This window comes from Apostichopus japonicus, chromosome 22, assembly GCF_037975245.1.
Source record: "Apostichopus japonicus isolate 1M-3 chromosome 22, ASM3797524v1, whole genome shotgun sequence".
NCBI lineage: Eukaryota > Metazoa > Echinodermata > Holothuroidea > Aspidochirotida > Stichopodidae > Apostichopus > Apostichopus japonicus.
The window spans coordinates 17340389-17365867 of NC_092582.1; the positions used below are offsets into that span (position 1 = coordinate 17340389).

General features: G+C 36.0%; 1 protein-coding gene across 2 annotated transcripts; it reads right to left on the reverse strand.

Moving 5' to 3' along the window:
- On the reverse strand, nucleotides 1-25187 carry LOC139964215 (uncharacterized). Of its 2 annotated transcripts, XM_071965642.1 has the most exons (5): nucleotides 24847-25187; nucleotides 13623-13741; nucleotides 5759-5851; nucleotides 1993-2148; nucleotides 1-1430 (listed from the first exon to the last, which is right to left on the reverse strand). In XM_071965642.1, the coding sequence occupies exons 1-5, from the start codon at nucleotides 24923-24925 to the stop codon at nucleotides 1350-1352; spliced, it is 528 nt and encodes a 175-aa protein (XP_071821743.1). In that variant the 5' UTR covers nucleotides 24926-25187; the 3' UTR covers nucleotides 1-1349. The 2 variants fall into 2 exon arrangements, 1 of the variants encoding a protein (XP_071821743.1); XR_011791912.1 differs by lacking the exons at nucleotides 13623-13741; nucleotides 24847-25187 and adding an exon at nucleotides 11389-11619 and having other exon boundaries at nucleotides 2-1430.
- Nucleotides 25188-25479: the final 292 nt, after the last annotated feature.

Below are 25479 nucleotides of genomic sequence, written 5' to 3' on the forward strand. Positions count from 1 at the left end.
TAACTGTTAATGGAATTAGATTTTTACAATACCGAGGGGGCGCGTATCCCCAGTTCCCCGGCTTCATCTCCCTGCAATGACTTGTCACTGAATCACCATTGCTGTGCAGGATCATAACAGGACAAATGGAACAAGGACAATATGCTTCCTTTCATGTTCTTTACACTTACCTCATGTGTAAGCTGTCACATGTGTGTGTGTGAATAACATAACATTTAATACCTCTCTAGTTTAAACGTTCCTATAGTGACGGGGGTCCTATAGATATATAAAACAACAAGTACAAATTAAGATTAAGTGAACAGGTAAAATGTCTGTCTGTTCTTTATTCACTACTGTCTCGGACCATATACTTTTCCCCACAACTCCTGAACCAATCCAACGCATATATACATAAAGCTCAAGAATATCACTATATTGTAAGAGCAGGGAGTTGTTCCATAACAACTCACTGGTAAGAGTATCAAACGCTGTACAAGACTAACAATAGGGGACACTCTCCATGAAATGCAATAGGCCACCTAAGGTGCAGACATTGAGTTATGCAAGTACATGTTGTCACCTAATACCCATGCGAAGTTGCCTTTGGACATGCGTAGTCGGCTTGAGAGCGTCCCCTGTAATACGGATGGAAGAAGGCTAAATATATCATCGACAAACAAAATTAGACAGGGTAACAGACTGTGACAGTGTTGTACAAATCATTCATCCTCTCCGTCTATCAGACGGCATATTGAACCTCTGTTCTTTGTAAAGAAGCTTAGCTCATTTTAATATAATTTATAATCTGTTCTTTTGTTATATTATATGCTGATGTCGTCATGTACTAAATTTCCATTTCTCTCTTCTGTACGTATATTACTGTTAATGAAATATGATGCGTGTTGATAACGCGAACGAAATACTAAATTGTCCTCCAATCATCACGTTTATACGAACGTCGTTAAGTGATTCGTCCATCCTCTCCACTCATGCCCCAGTTGCTCAGTATGTTATATACTTTCTCTATGTTATGTAGGACTTTCCAACGTCGATCGAGTTTTGTTCTCAAGTTCAAGCATGGACATTTCAGAATCGTATATTGTACAATGAAAGCTCACACGCGTTGTTCTCAGCACTCTCAGCTTCTGTTCACACCTATTCTTGCTTCCCTCGTCGAACTTGAAAGCCACGCAACAATAGCAATTATGTATGCACTGTGTGACTTCATACCTCTCAAGTCTAGTTCAAGCATTCCTCACATGTACATTCTTCCACAAATGTGTCATGTGTTGCTTCTGACATGCTGTCACAAAACATTCGTCCTTCATAATACAACTAACTTCGCACAAGCGGGATGGTATTGTACGTCAAAACTCGCATTCCTTTGCAATAGCAAATATAGCAAAACAGAAAAGCGTTTGCAAGCTAGCTGTCGTACTTACATATACCTGTAATAGAAAATGAAGGAAATGGATGAGTTATATGATTGAGAGGACCTCATAGGAACCTTTGGATGTTCGGTAAGAAAACAAATTGACATTTACAATGTTGTGCCTATTGCTACTATGCATCTTTTTATGAGTTTGAGAGAGGAAGTGGTGTAAAAGTCCCCCCCCCCCTCACCCTACCCCCTCAATCAATAATATCATCATATAACAAAGAACACATCCGGACAGTTTTCAATTTTGACATCCTCATTTAAAGGACACTTGTTATTGCTATTGCTATATCGCTACGAGTATCGCTATTGTTATTGCCATTGTCATTGTAATTATTTTTATTATTATTATTATTATATATAATATATATATATAATATAGTATACCTATACGATAACTACGATAACAGCAAATAGGTATACTATATTATGTACTTGCTCTACTTCTCTGTATTGATCCCTTTTGCAACTGGAAGTGAACATCTGAATCTTTGTTATAGGGATGTGGGCCTCAATGATAATACGGTATATCTGAATTTTGACTGGATTGTGAAGAAAGTCAGCCAACTAACCGGCGCATTGTATGTTGGACAGATAAGGTCATCGAGCTGTAGAAATGTAGCAAATGGTCTATCATCTATGTCCGGATTTCTATTTCTATAGTAGTGTCCGGATAACTGTGTCATCGATAAAATTAACATAGTACACCAGTCTTGGGAATCGTATCCCTGATGAGAAAATATATTTAACACGAAACATATTTATCATGTTCAAAGTGTCACAGGAAAAAGTGAAAACGATTCTTACAAAAACAAAAGTAAAACTACTTACCGTATATGAAATTGTAATAGTGCAGTATATTTTGTATTTATAAAGTATGTTGTCTCTCACAGAAAAAAGTAATGTTATCTTCCATGATGAAAATACACCTTCTTTCATTTGAAAAATGTCCAAAGGCTCCTAGACAATGATTATTTTAGCATGGTAGCTTAATTTTGCAGAAGGCAAGTTCTGCAAAGCCTCACCGGTATCGTTCAATCAAGTTATTCTTCATACTCATCTATATTGTATTTTATTCTGCAGTTTCACTACATATTTTGTGTCATATATTTATTTCCTGTTACATAGCGCTTTAGAGCACTTGTGGATTTTACGCTTTATGAAATAAATTATTATTTTTAATTCGAAATTATGGTAAATTTAAGTAATCGAGCATTAGCCAAGTAACCAACCATTATTGTAAATGACTTTATTATTTGAGTTTGATACAAATATGTTGATAACAATAAAGAAAACACACCAATAATTGCAGATTGAAAAGTGCGTTGAACTTCATTTATACCAAGCTGTGGCACGCTTAATGCCCCCAATCAGCATGAGGGTCAAATTGGCACCTGGCTTACTACTTAAGCTTCCATTCATATGCAGTCCTGTCACTAAATCATTTGCCCCTTTTAGCGTTATAGAAGCGGTAACGTAAATACCATATGACGTTTTCCTTAATTCGTAAGAACATATTAACCTAAAAGTAAGCCACTTCTGACCTGCAGTATTTTACCACCAAAATACAAATTGCTTCGAAGTTGAACGGGGAAAAGACTATGGGACAAAACGTTCTTGACAGTGGGTTAAAATAGGAAACCATGATGATTTACTTTAAAATACTTAGACAAAATATTAATACGAATTAGTTGTTTCTTGACGTTAATTGATGACCAATTTGATCAGCGTTAAGAGTAGATAATAGTATAATATTATTTCAAGGTAAGTATGAAAGGATCAACTACTCGTTGTGACTATGTATAAGAGGAAAGACGTAAGAGAAAGTGGATGAGAAGAACGCATGGAGGGTTTTACTTCTATTTGTTGCCTCCTCGTCCCCTTCTGCAGTGAAGTGAAATTTTGTAGTGTGCACCCGTTGTATTTACATGTCTTACGTAATAGTTCGTAACAGTCAGTTTTTAGCGTTAGCTGTTTCCACGTGTGGTTCTTCAGTTCTGTATACGTCGTTTTAATGGCAGCATCGTCCCTGCAGAGCTCCGGGGCATCGCCTCGTGATCCCGTTCATATTTTTGTTAATTTCACTTATTCTCGGGTTGTTAATTGCCCAGAGTTATTCATTATCTGTATCACCTGAAGTCAGGAAGGAGATGTCACCCTTCTCAGAGGCAGGATGCCTCAGGTTTTTGGATGGTTCGGCTTCTGGCTCGAAGCCATTGGTTTCCAAGATGGCGGATCATACCAACCTCTATAGCGAGCGTGGAGAGCTTCCTTTACCGCGAGCGTAGAGTCCTCTTCTTCGTTTCCGCGAGCGAGCTGACTTCAGTGTAGTAAGAGATTAAGTAATACATATTGTTATTATTTAAAGTGCCGTACGTACCCTTATTGTTAATTGAATCGTAGTTGTAATTGTTGCCCTCTGGCTAGGTTGTACTTAACTGTGTAAAGTACATGATAGGTTGTGTTTTGGACCTCGGTCCTATGGGTATAGCGTGTATTGTTAAGCACGTGTGTTTTATTGCGTACTTTTATACTGTAATGTTACAGTACCTTGAGTTTCAGTTTACCCAAAAGTTATTAACAGTTATGTATTATTATACTGTAGTAATTGACAGTGAAGTGTGTCAGTGTATTGTATTGTACTGTATTGACAGTTGAGTTGTATTGAGAGATTATTTATTGTAACTGTATTTTTGTATTGTACTGCTCGCAGTGTAGAGAGCGTATACTGTATTTGTATTTTGTATCTTCAACATATTGTTTACTGTTGGTCACTATAGAGTTGTCTCAAAGCTTGTCCTTTTAATCTTAGCCTTTATGGATAGCTATAGAGTGCCAAGTCTCTTGAGAGTTTGTGGGTTCAGGAGGTAGAAATTCCTGCTGTCTAGGAACAGTACGGTGGAAAGGCCTATAATGTGTTGCAGCTGGCATGTGTTGCCCTAGGCTGGCCATTACGAAGGTGTTAAATTCCTCGCCTGTTGGCAAACGTTTATTATTATTTATGCAGTTTATTTCATAATGTTCATTTTACATTGTTATTTATACGCTTTACACATTTTTATACAGCATTGTAAGAGTACAAGAGTTATTTCGTAGCTTGAGTATTTATGTTACAGATAGAGTTCTGTAATTGGTATTTCACAGTTGGAGCATAGGTTCTGTGAATATTTCATCGGTTGAGTATAGGTTTTTCCCCGAGTAAGGATAGTTTTAATTAAGATAGTAAAGAGTCCTTTATAGCCATTTATTATATCAAGCCATTTAATACTGTCATGTGTCATGGCTTATTCTTCACTTGTATATTTTCATTTTCATATTGTGTAGAGTTTGTAAAAAATGTCAGCCGTTGTTTCAACGCAAGAACACTCTTGCATCCTCATTGATCACTTATGATTTCGAAGCGTAGGACCCTAAATCCCGGTAATCTCCCCCGCCATCCGCGGTTCGCTTCACTTCAAAACTGTAAAATGTACGGAAAGTTGCAAATGTTATGTATTTATGAATGTGAACATGACAATACAGTTTATGAGATAAATCATATAGTATATATCGACATTGAGAACTATTACCATATAAAGGTAAGAACACACACAAGCATATTTAACATTGGTAATTTGAAAACCCAATATCTTGATATTGGGTTTTGATCTTTGATCTTTGTTCTCTTATTCGACTTCTCAGTGGGAGAGTAACATCTTGACTTGATGATAAACCCTAATTTGCTCCATGCAGAGGATCACAGTATACTGATGGGTCTGTGAAATATTGTCATCAGGGGGTGATGTTAGTCAAAAGCTTTATGTTCTAAACCTACCAAATAAAATCACCTCATTGAAGGTCTGATAGATTTTGATTTTTGGTAGAAGCATTGGTATTATTATATTCTTCTTTTGGGAAAGATTTCAACTATGATCTACATCTTAATTGCAAAATTACATCATTGATACTTGCTCGTGCAAGATGCATTCACAAACTGTCACCAAATTGATAAGAATTCATCAATCATCGCCATATGAATGTGATTTTGACTGAAACATGAAGACAAATAACAGCATAGTTGCAATGCAATCTTTCCAGCCATCAGAATATTCGTTTAATGAGGATGTTAAAAAGGTAGTCCAGCCTAAAAGAGAAAAAAAACATTCCGTTTTTTTCTTGGGCTGGTTAACGAGATGTTTCAAGTTCAGGTTCAAATGTCGCAAACGGACTCTAGGGATTGAATTGTACTGTACCAGGATTCTAAAAAATATAATACACTTTCATCAGCCACCTTTTGTATGGACTATCCTGTTAACAACACTCATAAATGGGTCTGAAATTAACGGCATTTTAGCTTACCAGATCACGTGCCTCACATAATCCTCTAATCACAGTGTCTGTTGTTTGTTGCTCGCAATTAAAACGGTAACACTGTCCTATAGGAAATTGTGTCTGTATGAAAATTAAAAAATATATATTATTATATGAATTTTATAAATATAAAAGATGTATGTATGTATGTATATATATATATATATATATAAATGAAACGTAATGAGAAGGAAAATCCAAAACAGTGAAAAAACTTCCAATCTCCACCAGGATTCGAACCCGGGCCTCCCGCTTTGTACGCGGACACCCTAACCAACTAGGCCATGGACGCTGATTGTATGTCCAGAGGTTCGAAACCGGTAAGGAAGGTCGTAATTTCATTGTAGGCGTTTGACACCTGTATCGAACAATACTAGTTCTGTTTTTGGTGACATATTTTGCCTTACTCTAGAGATCTAACATGATGCTAACCAACTCGAAAATCATTTGTGATTCCTAAAGCCGATCTCGAAAGAGATACTTTGAACAGACTTTATGTTAATGGAATGGAGGTAAACGACAAAGGCAAATGAATATATATAAATGAAACGTAATGAGAAGGAAAATCCAGAACAGTGAAAAAACTTCCAGCCTCCACCGGGATTCGAACCCCCCGGGCCTCCCGCTTTGTACGCGGACAAATATAGCTAAACATTCATAGCTACATATATATATATATATATATATATATATATATGTATATATATATATATATGTATATATATATGTATATATATGTATATATGTATATATATGTATATATATATATATGTATGTATATATGTATATATATATATATATATATATATACATATATATATATATATATATATATATATATATATATATATATATATATATATATATATATATATATATGGCAACTCGCATTACACTTTTTCCTGTTTTTATAATCCAAGTGCTGTGGCTTGAATATGGGTAACTGTAATTCCTCAATTTTCTGTGGTGTTATATCCAACATTCATAACTACAAAATGAAATTATCAAGAACTATAATTATGTTCGCCTTAATGTATGGTGCGCTTCCAAATATCGGTAACTCGCATTACGGAAAAAGGACACCTGAAAAATTGACACCGGTACAAAATGGCACCGTGCTCAAACAAAGAATGATGTTTTCAATTGCATACATGTACAAGATATCTACCCTACTGATGTTTATATATCAGCAGTAGAAAATATGAAACAACTTCAGATGTGGTATAGAGGGGGGAAAGTCTGGTAACTCGCATTACGGTAACTCGCATTACACTTTGTCCAGTCATCGATTTTGCTCTTTATTGATCAAATTCTTTGAAAAAGATATGCTCCAAAGTCATTTTTTAAACACTTGGAACTCTTAGAAATTCTTAGAAACTGTAAAACACTTTACAAAACTTTTAACAACAATTAGCAAAAACTTTATCCATCCTGACAATTATATCAATAATAATCGAAGCTGATTGAACCAGAAAATTCAACTGAACAATTGTTGATTAACAAGATTGCAATGTCCATTCTTGAATTATCAATCCAAATTTCCAATCAAGCTAATCCAAGCAAAACTGGTAGCTCTCCGCTTCCATTTTAATGTCTCAAAACATGTACTGAAAGTTAAACAGGTTCAAAGCTTATAGTGAAGTACAATAAAAGTTTCTTTGGCATGTTGATTAGTGATTGGGAACTTCGAAAAATTGTACTTAGGGTTCTTAGGAAAAGCATGAAACTAATAAAACAATCTTTGTCCCTAATTCTATCAGTATAAATAACATTATCAACAATAACACAATAGATGTATCATCATGCAGAATGAGGGCATGGTGGTAGGCCATTCTAGATAACCTTGAATGGATGGTGTTTTGTATCAAATTAAGGTTGATTTTCACATTGTAGTGACTTAAGCCACTCATATTGGGGAAGGGTTTTGCACATCATGATATTTGAGAACACACATTTGACTTGGTAAACCACAACAATCTATCCCAACTGACCAAGCCTCCGCAACACCGCCCCTCCCCCCCCCCCAGTGGCCCCAATCTTCCCTTCTGCAAAATCCCCTTCAGCCTCCCCTCTGCCCATCCCCACTAATTCCGAGGTGCCCAAACCCTTGGCAACATCAGTTTCATATCAAGAATTATTTCCATCAGGATGTAAGGCACATTATAATGGTCATGATTTACAATATTTGCCCATCCAAGAACATACTAGATTACTATGTGATAGGCTACAGACTAATATAGCCTAAGCTCTCACAATTTGTCCTAAATATTGTATTAAGCAATTAATATCCCATGAAAAATTGTTAATGTTAAAATGGAGAAAGGATGTTCTTACTTTACTCATTTGATGATGTCACAGTTGAATGCAACATGGGAGGTCCGTGATTCCACAAAGGTCAGGTGTTAAAATCATCAATGTCTGTTGAAACTGTCCTAAGGGTCACATGTGATGTAATGGAGGTTGCAGTGCATTCTGGGTACAGGAAGTACCTACTGTGCACACCTTATAAAAGTATTTATTGGGCTCTATTGCTTTGTTGATCAGTAGTACTGCAAGTGTGCTTTGTGAGATTGGAATAATATATGGTAACTCGCATTACAGAGGTAACTCGCATTTCTGGTAACTCGCATTTCTGGTAACTCGCATTACAGTTTTCAATGGCTCTTTATATCTATATACTAGGTACATTTCTAATTCTTTCAACTATTGTTATACTCTTTACTTTGACTAGAAGCATAATATGAAATGGCAGGAAATTATCTGCTGCAGTGAAAAAAAAAGTTAAAAACTTGGTCTCTCGGTAACTTGCATTACGCTCTCAAATCAGCTCTGTGTCGTTACAGCCATATGCCTACAAACCGAAATTGTTTAGGGGAATGGTAATATTATTTTTATATATCAGTAATGGTACTACCAATACATATATATATATCAAATTTATTATATATATATATATATCAAATTTATTATATATATATATATATATATATATATATATATATATATATATATATATATATATATATATATATATATATATATATAAAACAAGGTCGTTCAAGAGCATCCTCACACAACTGGATATCGAGAAAAGGAGCGTTTTAATCTACTAACTACTTAAACATAATGATACATGTGGCGATCATGAGAGTACCTATTGACTATCCCACTAAACTAGGGGATTATCTGTTAGGTATTACCGCGTTGGTTGTTTGGAATTTCTCATCATGTATCGTAATGAAATGAAGCACCTGAACACAAGTATCATGTTTGGTGGGGATCCATTTGGATAAGGACAATGAGTGCCGGAAGACTATGTTTACACCTAACACTACTAATACACACTGTACATGTACACACATGTATGTACTGTACACACTGTGCATGTATGTACTTGTTGACAATCATTTTATATTAAAGTCTTTTAATTAAATGAATTAAACCAGAAACACTGAGACAAGTACATTGCAAATAGTTTTTGTTTATATGACATTAAAAACTGCACAGTATTGAATTAAATGAACCTGAATTACAATACCCAGGCTCAAAACATGTGGAACATCAAAACAGTCACAAACGTTTTTCTGTAAAAGTCCCAAACTTTGAGGATTTTTCATCTCAAAATAAGGCAAAACATCCTCCTGAATTTTTTGGGTACAAACAGGGTGGTACTACATCGCTTCAGAAAAAAATATCAGATTTTTTCAACATGACGCGTTTTGAGTTATTGGCTGTCAAAGACGACATCGGAGCAACATAACAACTTCATAAATTAATATTGAGAAAAGCTAGATTCCTGAAATTTGTTTAGGTGTACTTTATATTTATAACTGAAGTATAAAACTCTGACAGCTCTAACATGGTTACTTTGTTTAAAAAAATTGGCATCAAAACCCCTACCTCATGCTGCATCGAAGCATGAAATAGCAACTTTAGAGTTGCACAACTTGCAAATATATTATAGGAAAGCATTGCAATCATTATTTTGTATTGTTTGTACTAGACATAATAACCTCTGAAAGAATCAAGTATCCTGTAGTTATGGTTTAAGAGCAATTCATCACTAAATATAGCATATTTTTAGTGAAAAGTACAAAATCGAATATTTTGACACTAGTTCTGAACGTATAAACAAACTACTGCAGAGTTTTGTATCACACAACACACACGAAAACGCGGTGTAATAATTTACCACATACTACTGGCACTGCCATAGACAAGAAACTATGCAGGAATTTCGTCAAGGCCACCGCTTCATGTAGCCAAACCCGTTTATTGCTTATTAGCCGTAAATACGGGATTGCTAAGAAATTACGAGACAACAGCGACGAACCGGTAGAGGGTAGTATTTATATTATTTTTGAATTGGGTGGTGTGAAGGACACAAATTTACGAGGAATTTATGAGCGAGCCCACCTTTAAGTTAACCTAACTCCACAAGACAATATTTTTGTAGCCTAATTTTTTTAAATTCCTGTTTTATGGGATAGACTCTATAGGCATATGTACTACGCAGGTAGTAGGATGTTCAATTGCTGAGAAACGAGACCTCAAAAGTCAAGAAAATGCCAAAATGCTGCGGTGGCGACAAATTGCGGAATTTTAAAGTGTGATAAATCGGCCAATTGTGAAGCAATGCAACTGATTTTTACAGAATATGCCTATTTAATAGTGTTCCAATCATACAATATATTTTGGAATTTTTCAAAGATGTCCAATTACAACATACTCCAAAATTTGGTGATTTGATATGGAATGACCTTTACCTTTAAAGCAGCATTTCCTTATTGATGTGGCAGTTTCAATTAACTTGATTATACAACAGAGGGACAGGTCTCATAGTTAATATTAGCAGTTATCAGATTCACCCTTTGTATACTGAACTGAAAAGTCTCCTGCACAAATCGAATAGAAATCTAAGAAATCCCAACAACTTGCCAAAATACAGAACACAAGTCTACAGAAACTCTGTCATATACTGTTGTGCTGTAAACATTCAATCCGAGCACTTAAAAGGGTTTGTTGTAGTTGGTTATTTTGTTATATCGTTGTATGTATTAACTTTTGTATTTGTAGATGATATGAGATCCTAACATCTTACCCATTTTCTCCCCTTTCCCTGTTATATTAGTTATACTTTTATATGTAAAATGGAATGAATAAATGAAATAATTTGAAGATTATTGGGTCATATTTTACCCAAACATTAGACGGGGTCAAATGTTAATCAGACTCATAAGGTCATGCCCGTAAAAATAAGGTCTGATCAGTGGCCAGCAATATGGCAGTTCTGACCCATGTTAGGCGGCTCACAAGGGATTTAAGACCTATTTGGTCAACATCATTGTGTTTTAGTTCCCATGTTCAAGTGTGTATAAGATATATAAAGGAAATCACATAATACGACGAAACGAAATACAGACCAATCGTTTTCAATTAAAGAAAACTTTATTTTGCTTCTTTCCCGAATGATTTCATCTGAGCAAAGTCTTACATCAAACACGTTTAAGGATAGGATTAGTTGGAATTAGATTATGGTTGATTTCATCCAAATTTGTGGGTGAGGAGGGAGAGGATGATCATGCTACATTTTAGAAATAAAATAACAAGAAGAGTACCATGGAAGGAAGTTGTTATGACCACTCTAGTCAGCCTAAACGTATGAAAATGTTGACCATTTATAACATCATTTCAACTCCAATACATTGCGAGTATATCCTCTTCTCATGCACAGAAGCAAATGTAATTAGCGGCGGTTTTGTTCAATTCAGCATTTCGTTGTAGTTGATAAATGGCCTTTAAGAATTAGAAGTGAATATTGTTATTCATTCGCGCAGTTCTCCAACTTGGGCCTGGTAATATGAAAGAGACAGAGAGAGAGAGGAAATTCTTGAACATTTCATATGAGTTTAGAACTGGGACAAACAATGACGGGATTGAAATGTTAGATATGCATATATATATATATATATATATATATATATATATATACCGGTACATATATATATATATATATATATATATATATATATATATATATATATATATATAACAAGGAAGGATCAGGACTGCAAGAAGAGTGCTCTATGCTATAAAAGCAGAGCCTAAACATATAAGTAAATGCCTTGGTAAGTACAGCTGTTACTCGGAGTTTCACGCCCTTTTAGGGTGGCGATCGTCAGACAACTGAACAAATACTCGCTGCGCGGATATATTCTATGGGGAACACGAACCCTATTTCTTACGTGCACGGTTCATTGGTTTGAGCCTATTGTGGCGACACTTGGAGATGAATTCAGATCCCTTATTGAGTAAATGCGGGTTTTTGGACAGGAGGATACAAAGCTTTTCATCAATACAGAGGTTACATTGACCGGATCTACGCATGCTGGTATTGGAATGCTTAAGTACGCTCCACTCAATAACGAAGGGGCACCCTTACGCTTCAGGTCCCATATATGTTTGGAAAGCTCCGTTTCTTTCTCGTAACGCTCATGTCGGAAGGACTTACTGTGGTTACTATACTTGCTTAAAGGGGCCACTCGATAGCCCTATGTATGATTTGGTGTCATCACCAGTAGTAACATCGGCCCTATATATTACACTGCTCACCAAGCAATTCCTGTTGAGGGGGCAATTAAGTTTTTCTCTACAATTGCATATGCGTTGAGCCAGCTGCGGTCTAAGCTCGTTTTGTGATAAAAGCCGGTTATTATGGCTGTTGATGATTGATCGCATATTGCCCATACAACTGTAACTCAAGTTCACGTTGTTTTTGTTGAAAATTTTGTGGAGCTTGTTTCCTTTCGGGAAGTGCTTGGCGAGTAGTCTGAAAAACAATTTCCCTACATTAGATTTGACATTACGGCTGTAAGGTGGGTTAAACCATATTATGTTCCTGGTACGGGGTTTCTTTCTGGGTTGCTTCTTGCTGCTCTCCGTACTGTTGTTGTATACTAGGTGGTAGGTGTAGCCGCTATCTCGGAGTGCATCGTTGTATATGGGGGCAGCGTTGTCAAAGATCTCTTCGTTAGATGAAAGAGTGGAGATCCTGTTGCCGATGCTCTCTGGAATACGTTTGGTGACTTCCGGGGGGGGGTGGTTGGAGAGGCAGTGAACATATGTGGGTTGGTCATTAGCCTTACGGAATGGGCGATGTGTTCCGGTGCGTAGGTCCAGTGTAGCGTCGAGGTAGTTAACGGTCTTAATATTGGCTTGGGTGGTTATCTTTAGACCGAAGGTATGAAAGGCTGCTACGATACGTTTCCGCATTCTATCCGCTTGGCTGCCCGAGTGGTTCCTGAGTACAGCAAGACCATCATCTCTGTAGAGGCCAATATCGTGCGAGTCGATGAGATCACCTAACTTATGAAGGATGTACAAGCCCACCAGCTCACAGACTTCGGCTCCGTCGTAACCGCCCATGGTGACGTCAAAGGCATCTGTGGTGGCCTTTTTTACGTCTGGTCGATTGCACTGGAAATAATATCTGTTATGTCACTTTAAATTATAGAGTATGGCCTAATACTGTTACAGTGTTGCATCCATGATTGCATGAATCAGTCTATAACACAGAGAAATGAGATTATAGATCAGCCACTGGAGGTTAAAGGTGAGCATTTTTTTCAATGAGATTTCAAATGCTGTTTTTGCATTTACGTATGTACCACAGCAAAATTGTGCAGTGACATTGACCGTCCACGGTATGCGTTCAGGATATGACTGGTTGCTACGCCAACTAAAATACATCGAAAAAATTCACACGTCAATAATGGTATAAGCATAGTAAGTGCATAATAAATGCATTAAATATGTATTAATATATGTATTAAATGTGAAAAACAAAGCTTACCTGACGTTTTATTGCTGAAATATATTGGTATATCAATTCACGATTACAGAAATTATTGCCAGGGGTCCTTTTCATTGGTGTCGACTCAGCCGTATTCCTAAGAAAGACGCTAACAACAGCTGTCGAGAAAGTATATAGAGCAAACATTATTTGCATCACTGCAACCAACTCCAATGAACTACCATTTATTGTAATCGCCCTCCACTCGAAGCAAATGACAATAATTGAATAAACGTTTTGCGACGACGATGTACCAGCTACTTCATTATTCTGCGGGATGAGAAACGATATTACTTTAAAATGAATCTCCGTGTATAAACCGAACAGGTGAGATGGATTTCACATAGGGGGATAATTAGGACACGACAGCAGGCGCGTAACCAGGGGGGCGTTGGGGGCGCGCGCCCCGGGTAAGAAAAAGAGGAGAGGAAAAAAAGAGAAGAAAAAAGGGGGAAAAAGGGGGGAAAAGAGGAGGAAGGGAAAAGAGAAAGACGAAAGAGAGAAAAAGGAGAAAAAGAGGGAGTAGAAGATAAACGCCAAGACAACGGGAAGAGAAGAAGAACAGTCATAATTACAGCGCTGATCACTATTATATACACAGGGTAGCCAGTGACGAGTCGAGGATTACGGAGGGGGTGTGCGTCTCACCCTACCCCTTATACCGACAACTCCATTTTTGACGTTTCCATTTTCCCTCTCTCACTAATGTAGATATATAAATATATATATATATATATATATATATATATATATATATATGTCTATTTGGTACCTTAGGTCGACAGTGTATGGTAAAATAAAACGACCTTAGGTCGACAGTGTACCTTAGGTCGACATTTCAGTGTACACCTAATGTTTTTGCTACCATTTTAAGAAACTTTTTTATTGTCGGAAATAGCTTTATAATGTTCTCCGTCCTCTAAAACGTTCATTTACAAGGTTTGGTTAGGGTAGGTTCAGGGTTAGGGTTAGAAAAAAGGGTTAGGGTTAGATAACATTTAGTGTGTAAGTCAATGTAAATGTCGACCTAAGGTATCATTTAGAGTATATATATATATATATATATATATATATATGATATATCATAACGCGTGTGTGTGTATGGAACGCCTTAAATTGTACAATTGTGCTATGAAACCAACTGTGGCTAGTCTCGAACTCGACCGAGTCGTCGGGGTACATAACGCACCCATCACTTCTTGAGATTGTTCCCATCTGCATGAAAACGCGCGCCCACAACCCTTCGCCCCACCCCTCTAATCGCTTCCCGATGAGTTTACGAAACTTAATTAATGACCTTCGCCCATAGTACCAAGACCTTGAGAAAATCCGGCAACACACCACACACTTACATGGAGTGTGACCACTTCCGACTTTACAATTTCCCAAGATCAGGCAAGAAACATCCAAGAAATCCCAAGGGCACTGTACTGTATGGATATGTAGCAATATCTAGCGATATCTAGGGATGAAAATCCCAAGATCTTCCCTGAAATGTGTCTTTCAAAATGAAAAGAATGTGGGTAAAGTAGCGTAACTCCTATGGGCTCGGACCGTGATGATCAGGTGGCCCCGACCAAAAGGGGGCCCCCGCTATACTGATGCACAGAAAAAGGTTATACCTCTTTGGAAAGGGTTTTACTGGGAAATAAAAACTCATGCAAAGACTGAACAAGACAATGTACATATTTTCACGTGATACGGATCAGGGGCTCATTGGGTATTAATGTCTGTATCGAGCTAGTTGTGTTATTTATAATTATAATCGAAAACGAAGTATATAATTTAAAACCCAATTCCAGCCAATGTTGTACTGAGTACAAATATTCTAAAACAATAACCCAACACCCAACAGACTTGAAACAGCGTTCATTTGAAAAAGTAGACAGGGCTTTCATATAAATATAATAATAAAAGGTAAGAATAAAGATGCCTTCGGGGTATCTGGTAAGTAAAAAGCACAGGAAATTAGGCTTAGGTGGAGACAAATTTTCAACCGAAATTAGGCCTATGCTAAGGTTTGATTACTGTATTTGTACAGTAGTCTCCATTATAATCCATACAGTTGGGGGGGGGGGGGGACTTGCCCACTCCGCCCTGGAAAATGAAAAAAAAAAAAAAAAGGTTAAGTATCTGACATTTCACTGATTTCCCCCAACCAACAGTTCTCTATTTATGTTCATTGCATACTGACCGATGATGCATTACTGAATCTATTGAAAGTCAAAATCCTAAGACATGAGATCTCAAAATAACCGATGTGTAAATGCAACTTGAAGTGTCTTTTTCGACGATCTAGGAGTATTTTTTGGCAAAACAAATCGTCGTACACTCCGCGCCAACCGATGGTGGCGCTCCGCTTAGATAGTATCAAGTATTGTGTTATACTTTATGACCTACTGATCCCTCCCCCCTTGTAAACATTTCTTGCGGACACCCTTGCTTGGACCTCCTGATAGGGGGCCCCTTTGGGCCACGAGCCCCCAGGCTCATCGTTACGCCACCTGTGGAGCATTGCACAATAAACAGATAATAGTTACTTATTTCAGTCTTATTTCAATTATTCGAATTTTTAAAGCAAACAGCAGATATCACATCATATCAGTAAGCATGAAAATGGCGTTCCGGGATGAACAGCCTCCAAACTGTAGATGTGAGTAGTGTTAGGTTTCGGAAATATCTGGTATTTTCACCATTATTCATCATACTTCCCTCTACTCGTGCACTTTTGACCGGTCTGTTAGGGGTTGAGGGAGGTTATTCTGTATTGGTTGTCCATATATGAAATTTTGTGCAACATTATGGGTATGTTTTGAAGTGAATTTATTCACGAGAATTGTGAATTTTCAAATTCTGCACAAATAGTGGGCTTAAAACCTTGAAAAGTGGGGCTTACGGGTATTGTGGGCCGCGACGTAGAATCACCTATATAAAGCAATGATCCACAGGAGATGCGATGAGGTCGAACATGATGTGTGACTGGTGACAATCTTCAAAAGGGTTATGAATGGAAAAAAAACTATTGGGAAATTCTTGGTTCTCAGGCAAAAGTGTACAACTGGTTGGTCATTTCAAGCCCGAGAAGTGCCATTTCCGGTGATCTGGGGGGTATCAAAACCAGAACTTTTCTTGTACGCTGCGCGCCAAGTGATGGTGGCGCTCCGCTTAGATAGTAATTCCCCCCCCCCCGGGTTAAAAAATCCTGGATACGCCCCTGCGACAGAGACAAAGACACATACCAAGTTCGACATGGAGGACACGGAACTTAAACCCTGCATAGTGTCACGTTGGTTACCGAAAGTTTCAACTGTGAATTGGGTATTTTTCTGCAGCGTAGAATGGTTTTTGAATTGCTGCCCAAGTAATACCCTTTGTGGCACTAACCATTAGTTCCGTTTGGGATTGGGGGTGGGAGGGCTGGGGCGATAGGGAGCAAAGTGTAGCATTTAATGTGTCATTTTAAGTGTGTGGAGTCAAAGCCATTTAATAATGTATGTTCTTCCTATATATAAATATATATATATATATATATATATATATATATAATCAGCACCCGTCTACAACGCAGCCCTCCGGAAAGCTGGGTACAAGGAGGGAATTGAACATAGAGCGAAGAGCAGCAACCATACCCAGAAAAAGAACAGAGCCAGACAAATAATATGGTACACTCCACCATATAGCAGACGCGTTAAAACCAAGGTGGGTGCGCAGTCTCTGAAACTCGTAAAAAAGTATTTCCCTAGTGACCATGTCTTACACAAGATATTTAACAAGAACAACATCAAAATTGGCTATAGCTGTATGAGGAATATGAGACTAATTTTAAAAGCCCGCAATAACAAGATCATATCGATAGCAAACCCAGAGACCGGGGAAATAGCTTGCAATTGCAGAAAAAAAGAGCGACTGCCTGCTGTCCTGGGAATGTCTCGCCAGCGATATAATCTACAAGGCACTCAAAGGTCACTCACTACTGGTCAAGAGACAGCCGTATATATCGGTCTGGTTCAATTGCTCAGGTGGAATGAAGTAAACTATTAACAAATTTGCAGAAAAATGTTGCATTGACGAGATATGATAAGTTGTCAATTCAACATTTTGCAGAAAATTGTTCAATTACTCAATTGGAAGAAAGTGAACAATTGAACATTTTGCAGAAAAATGTTCAATAGCTCAGTTAAGCAACTGAGCAATCCAACAGTTTTCAGATTTTTTATAAGCTATTATCTTGTTATCTAAACAATCTACTGAAAAATGTTGACTTCATGGGGCAAAGTTTTCTTATGTTGATGGCACTTTAAGCTTCCGTAGCCCGATGATCGCCGCAGTGAGAAGAACCCAATGTGTACACTTTACCATCTTAAGTTATTCAATGCAATACAATGATGTAGGCTTTCTGATCCATGAACAGTTGGTTTACTAAGACTCACTAAGATTTAAAGTGCTGTGGACAGTATGCCCGCTGCACAGCATTTGTTACAATATATTATTTTGTTGAAATCTAAATCTAATTTGAAACTGTTTTGATGCAGTCATTTGTAAGTTACCGTACTATTCCTGAAGCAGAATTATAATCAGTTATTGTACTCTTATTATTCAGTACTTCCCGGAAAATATGCAGCGCTACAAATTTGTATTAATTCGCATGTCATCATAACGTGTTCATTCGATTCTACGAAATTAGTTGTCGTTGTATATTTATTTTAGTTTAGTAGAACAATGTATTTATTTTTCATTAATCGTAGCTTCCTTGAAATTGCGATGTATTCTCATTCATTGTTACAAAAAGGCAGCATGGTATGAGAGACACGATGATAGGAATTTAGCATCGCAAAGTTCGTTTAGTACAAAAATCTCAAAAATATTTCCATAAATAAACAAAATATGAATTATCACCGGTAAGTACAAGTTTATATACAAGCTTATTATATTTCTAACCTCTGCTTATTTTCAGTGTGTTCCACCGTCTCATTGGATCTTTAAGTTGTCTGCCATTTCCCTTAAACAGTTCTTAGCAATAATCCACAAGGCAAACCCGGCTTAACATTTCAGGACTGACCTAAAATTGTTCCCGTATATTCTTTCAAGATTAACGCAATAGAAAGACATGGAAATTTTACTTACCACATAAAGATAAAAATAGCACAAGTGAACGCAGCATCTTGATTAATGTTAAAACAGGTTCACGCTCTTTCTGTTTTTGTCCCGGCTTATGAATATATACACAAAATTTTGCTGTTATTTTCTTGACTCTGATATCAGTTATGAACATTCTAGTTTCTCCTAGTTCTTTATAAGGAAACTGAACGAGTGAAGAAGCAGCTAAGTGACTTTCGAGACCACCCACATACATTTAATTGTGACATTCCATAATATCCAGCAGTTTATTCCATACAAAAATAGAGTTCCTTTATTCCTACCTTTTTTTTACTAGACTATCGTCACTGTTTGAAATTTACAAGTTATGTATAAATTAACATAATGGCTGGACTGCAAATGAAACACAGATGTAATTAGTTTTGATATCACATTTCTCGTGTTTATGTAAATATTTTTTATAATTAGCAGTCGCAAGATGTACCGGTCGTGGCAAGACGAAAAAAGACGGACGGTTTCGAACTAGAGTAAAGTCACCGCAATTTATTGGCTCCGCACTCGTTATGACTATAACTCCCGTAAAACTATCGAAAATACAAAAATAGAAAACTTACAGTACTAAATACAACATTTTTATAATTTGTTTTTTGGCATAAATAAAACTACACAAATTTCACTATTGCACAAACATGAACCATCAAATACACATGAAGAAAGCATTTAACTTATAATATATAAACACCAAAATACCTCTTTAGCCCTTTAATGTCGAGAACTTCCAGCAACCACTATTACCAACTGCTTACGTGGCATTACTTTCCATTGGCTTCGCATGGATCTCAGATTTTAAAATATAAATTATGTGTTCTGGCTAAACGCAACCAATGCCAGTGGTCCCTTTTCCGTGTGCGCCCAATATATATCGAAGGACATTAAAAAGGACTTATTACGTAACATAAATCACGAGGGTTCAACAAGCCAATCACGCAAGGTACTCGTTTAAACATGAGCAAATAATTATGCAGCTGAATCTTAACAATTTGAGGTATGGTCAAACAAAGTTACCAAATGTTATATAACACACAACAATACGAAAAAACGCAAAATACATTTCACTACACAAGAGTAATTATGAAGTAATTATAATATTAATATAACGTACACTGAGAATGCTTAAGAGCAATAGATTTAGAACCCTTCGTGGTCCTTCCATTTTTCTCCTCCCTAGTTTACTTATTAATTAACAATAGTCTTACAGTCTTACTGGTTTCGTTTACATTTAGGTCTGAAGTTGCGCACAATGTTATCCTTTATGTAGCTTTTCATATTTCTAATTATTTCAGAAATAGGGTAACGGAAATCACACAGACAGTCTTGCATCACATATTATGTATAGTTTATTTATATAGATGTAGTCCTTTCCTTGGAGAAAGCCGACAATCCCACTCTAAACCACCCCACCATTACTTTTATTTTACTACAGCGATTGAGCAATATGCCAACAATAAATTTTTTTTTCATAAACAAGTGGTTTATTTTTCTGCCCTTGGGACCTGCGGCGTTTTTATCCATTGTGAAAAGTAGGCCTGAATGGTTAACAAAACCTAGCTGTTTGCGGCAAAAAAAAAAATAATAATTTGCAATCTGAGCACTGAGCAGTCGTAGTTTATCTCATCATTACCCCTCACACAGTAATACCATTTTAAAACGAATATGGAAAAGCAGAAATTATTGGAGAAACCTTTAGAGTAGTCTGGTTAGTCCAGTCAATCATTATGCAAAGGAGTGTGTGTTAATTTTATTTTTTTTATTTTTTTCGTTTGTAAGTCCTTCTCAGTAGCAACTGGTCATAATTGTAACACATGTTAAGAAGTTATAACACACATCAGTATTAATCTATTAACGGGATACTCACCTTTACCAGTTTTAGCTGATAAAGCCATGAGAATCGTGTGAGAAATGCTGTTGATTTTGTCATTCAATTTCTAATATCTCTAATTCGAATTCTTGACATCTCTAATTCAATTTCTGATATCTCTAATTCGAATTCTTGATATCTCTAATTAAAGTTTGGATATGTCTAATTGTATTCCAGATATCTCTAATTGAATTTTGGATATCTCTAATTCGAATTCTTGATATCTCTATTTGAATTTTGGATATCTCTAATTTGAATTATTGATATCTTGAATTCAATTTTGGATATCTCGAATTCTTTTCTGGATATCTCGAATTCAATTTTCGATATCTCGAATTCAATTTGAGATATCTGTTTTTGGTGACATATTTTGCCTTACTCTAGAGATCAAACATGATTCTAACCAACTCGAAGTCATTTGTGATTCCTAAAGCCGGATCTCGAAAGAGATACTTTAAACAGACTTTTGTTAATAAAATGTAGTTAAACGACAAAGGCAAATGAATATATAGAATTGAAAACGTAATGAGTTGGAAACATATATACTAATGAACTTCACTAGTCATGTGGTGTTTTTCGATGGCAAACACCGAATTCCGTTGTCATGTAACATAATCAAGATTCCATTGTGTATATTTGAATAGGCCTTTATTAAGTTTACTGCATTGACTTAATGAAATTATATACCGTCATTGTCTGCTTATTAAAATTTTGAAGTGTGTATAAGAGACCGCGGTTAACCTGTTCTTTTAAGACATAACTTTCGTGTATGGTGCCCCTATAGTGTGCCATAAGTCCTGAAATCAACATTTATGTCCAATTAAATTGAAATATGTCGGTTTCTCGTGGCTCTCATTTCGATTTTCAGGACTTATGTCACACTAGGCGCCCCATACACATCTTAACATTGCATGTGGTCCCATGTGCATCACTCTTACTGCAGTTTGGACTCTCAGTTTGGTCTTTTTTTAAGAACTAGTAAATATACGAAGCCCCGCTTTCTGTGCAGCAGTGAAATTTGTGTTTGACTGCTCCCTTAGATTTCGTAGGAATTATAATCGATCTCATATATTCTCATATATTGTCTATATTGTCTATATTACATGAGATTTGAAGTAGCATGTCTTAATCAAAAGTACTCTTTTGCTGGAAACTAACGTAGGGTAAAATTCTCTTTTCTATATAAAGTAACTTTATTAGCGTAGTGTAACAGGGTGGTCAGGATCCTGTCAAGTAGGAAAGAGCGATAACGTATAGATTCGTCTTTAGGGCATTTCCATGAAAAAGTGGAATGGGCTCAAAATATAAATTCTGCAATGACATCTTGTCATTTGTTAAATGTTGTTGTAAACATATCCAAGTTTGTGGAATCAATATGATGCCTTCCTAAATATTGATTTTTTTGGTAGATATTTGCATATGAAATGAAAGGATGCTGTAATGCAAATTTTGTACACAAATTATTAACAGATTTGTTTTTGTTCTCCTAAGAAATTAAATGGTGATACTTAACTGATTTGTTCATTTATTGCTTACATAGGGCACTATAACTTCAGATATCACTACCAACCTTTTGAATATATAATCAAAAATAATCATTTTTTGCTTTATTCAAACCTCTATTAGCTGATGTAACGTGAGTTACCGAAATTATTATTTTTTCCCCATACATCAAATATGACACTACTAAAAATCTCATAATTGGATTTTGGTTTCTACTCATCATCCCGAAATGTGAAACAAGTAAAAAAATGTTTTGCACCCATACTTTATACCGACAAGAAAAATGATCAAATAAACCTGTTCAATACAGGATCTGGCTGAATAAGTTACGAACTATTAAAATAGTTGCTGCAGGTTTTGCTTGCGTTCATATATATTATTTATGCTTTGTTTTTGTTTTTTAACTAATAATTAGTTAGCCTAATAATAATAATAGTAATAATAATAATTAGTTAGCCTAATAATAATAATAATTAGTTAGCCTAATAATTAGCAAAGCCTGATTGAATAACGACCTTCTCACGATTTAGGCGACTTAAAAAGAAACTCACCTCGCCGTTCGAGGTCATTTCCATGCTTCACTTTTCAATTATTTTCCAATTAAGCAGATAACGTGCTGGACTTTTTTTCACATGCAAGCTAGGGGTGAAAAACTGTATATTTTACAAAATATTGTTGTTTATGGTTTGCCAGATATTATCTGATTATAATATTTTGTTGTAATCAGTGCATGAACAGTGGGTGGTTTGTGGTATAACCGCGACATGTATGTATCTTGCTGAGTTCTCCTGAAAATGACACATTTTTATAGGTGTGGCTTACCAAAACGTACAATATAAGTTGAAGGATTCGTTAACTAATTATGGATTTCATTTAAAGCATCTTTGTTGCGTTAGGGGTTGGCAGTTTTATCAAACGTACTAACTATAAAACTCAAAGTAGGAATGCATTTGATTGAAAATTAAGACGGTTCACTTTAGATTGTCTTCACCAAATGAATGTTGTAGGGCAATTAATAAATGATTTCGATTCCATCCGCAACGTACGTTTCGTCGAGCAGACGAGACATCTCCATTATGTATTAACCATGTTTGACGTTTACTTTTAAGTTATTTGAACTAAACAGTAATCCCAGCCAAATTGGCATGTATTGCCATTGCATGTTAGTTTCGAATAACAATAAATAATATCAACATGAATTTTAAATTGCTAAATGTAAACAAATTCGTTACCTTCATCTCTATATAAATAAACACGAATACATTTTAAGCTTCTCTCTCATATATCACATATCAACCCCTTTGTTTTTAATCCACTCGTATTTTTATATTTATGGCAGTACCAAGAAGATAATCAAGTACAAAGTTTCCAGTGTTTCTTTCTTCGAACTAATTGTAAATCAACTGAATAATTTAGGAAAAGGAGATAAAAGAAAATGGTTTACCAAAATATTTTGGATTGAAATATAGTTTCTTAATAGAAATAAAAATTAAGAAGAAAAAACACCCCACTATTCAATCAAAAAGAGGGAATTAATTTCTCCCTTAAGGAAACAACTGAAGTAAATGCTATCAACTCTCTTTTTTTTTCAATAAAAAAATAAAACACGGCAGCTCGTCATTCATAGCATAGAAATTTGTTTTTTACTTTGAAAGAATGGATCAGTTAAAAGAAATCAAGTAAAGCCTTTGTCTTTATTTTTATTTCATTTAAATACATGTAAAAGAAGAATACATATTCTCAGAGGAAGGGAAATGACAGGCAAAACATTTAATTTAATGCTGCATTAGATATTAATCTTGTTGCCAGATAGCAGCCACGAATAAATAAAGTATTTGTTTTTAGCGATAACACATGTGCTTATAATTCCCGTTTCTCATATGAAGCCTACACGTGGTTGTTTCCACAGAACCACTTAAAAACTATCCGAACAGGGTAAACTATAACCTGGTTCTACATTTCATTATTGATTTGTTTCATCGTTTCTTATGTAAGAACATCTGATTACCAGATCTCAGGCAAGGCCAAATGTTTTAAGTCTTTCCATCACTGCGGCGTTGAGTATAGGTTACTTATAAGTACTACGGAGGGACGGGCTACGCAGTCAACCAAAGAACATGAGAGGAACAAAAACCCGAAAAAAAAAATACCACGAGCGGTACTTAGAACTTTGCACATTTAGTTACTTAGGCCTATACAGTGAAAGCCAAAGGCAAAAATTAACGTAAGTTCGTAATTACTGATCCTAAATAACCTTCTTATCTGTCTTAAATCAAACCCTAAATAACCATACTATACTGTAAATACACCCGATACACACATAGAACACAGTTTCTACTGTAAATATTAAAGTTTTGTACCACAGTAAAAACTGGATCGTGCTATAAATCGGTAGCATGTGCTATTATGATTACAGTAAGAACTGAGGATATGTGTAATTCCAACAAATCAAGTTGTTGGAATTTTTTGGGATTACACATATCTTCAGTTCTTACTGTAATCCTTGTAGCACATGCTACCGATTTATCAGATGTGTCAGCACGATCCAGTTTTTACTGTGGTACAAAACTTTAAGATTTACAGTAGTTACTGTAATCTCTGTGTGAATCGGTTGGTAAATAATATCCATTCTGCGTTAATTGCTAGTTGAACGGCTCAGAGCTTAAAGAGAATATTTTCTGATTTTGCTTCTTATTCAATACTTACGGTTCTCATGACTTTGGTTCCTATGAAATTGAAAATTTAGTATAATTAGGATGACAAGTGACCCAAATTTAAACTCCATAACGAACTGTCTGCTTGGAGAGATGATGAAACGGAAGTGGAGTCGCTCCTTACTAAGCGTGTTACAGACAGGTTATTCGACCCAAGCTAAAGAATCGGTGAGAAGAGAACGTCGCTCAGAAAATTGTTTGAGTTTTTGCGTCGCAGAAATGAGAGATATTTCTGCCAGTGCTTTTCTTTGCTGAACCCGTTGTGATGACCCTTTACATATATGTAGCAAAAATTAGGTAAACATGCACGTTATGTAGATACAAAACGATAGTTTCAATACGTGTTTGTTGATGAATTAAGGAAAACAAACTTCCGAAGCAGATTCAATGTTTCTTATTCTAAATGCACTCTGACCAGGTGGGTTTAATGGAGAAAAGCTGTCGCAATCGAAAGAAAGAAATTTATTTTCTGTTGCCTTTATGGCGAGAACGCTTTACCGTAAAATCACTGCGAACGCCCATATCAGCATGTTCATTACACAAATGTAACCTATATATACTCATATCGTCCACTTTTTGTATCCAATTTCACGGAGGAAACGTCTGAAAACACCCCCTTAAAATG

What these genes read in the sequence shown, in the direction of transcription:
- LOC139964215 (XM_071965642.1), bottom strand. Translation starts at nt 24,925, where the DNA reads ATGGAGTTTAAATTTGGGTCACTTGTCATCCTAATTATACTAAATTTT. An exon ending in TTTCAGCAATAAAACGTCAG is followed by an intron (nt 5,852 to 13,622) that starts GTAAGCTTTGTT and finishes ATTTTCATACAG; the next exon opens with ACACAATTTCCTATAGGACA. An exon ending in GTCCAACATACAATGCGCCG is followed by an intron (nt 1,431 to 1,992) that starts GTTAGTTGGCTG and finishes TTTCTATTACAG; the next exon opens with GTATATGTAAGTACGACAGC.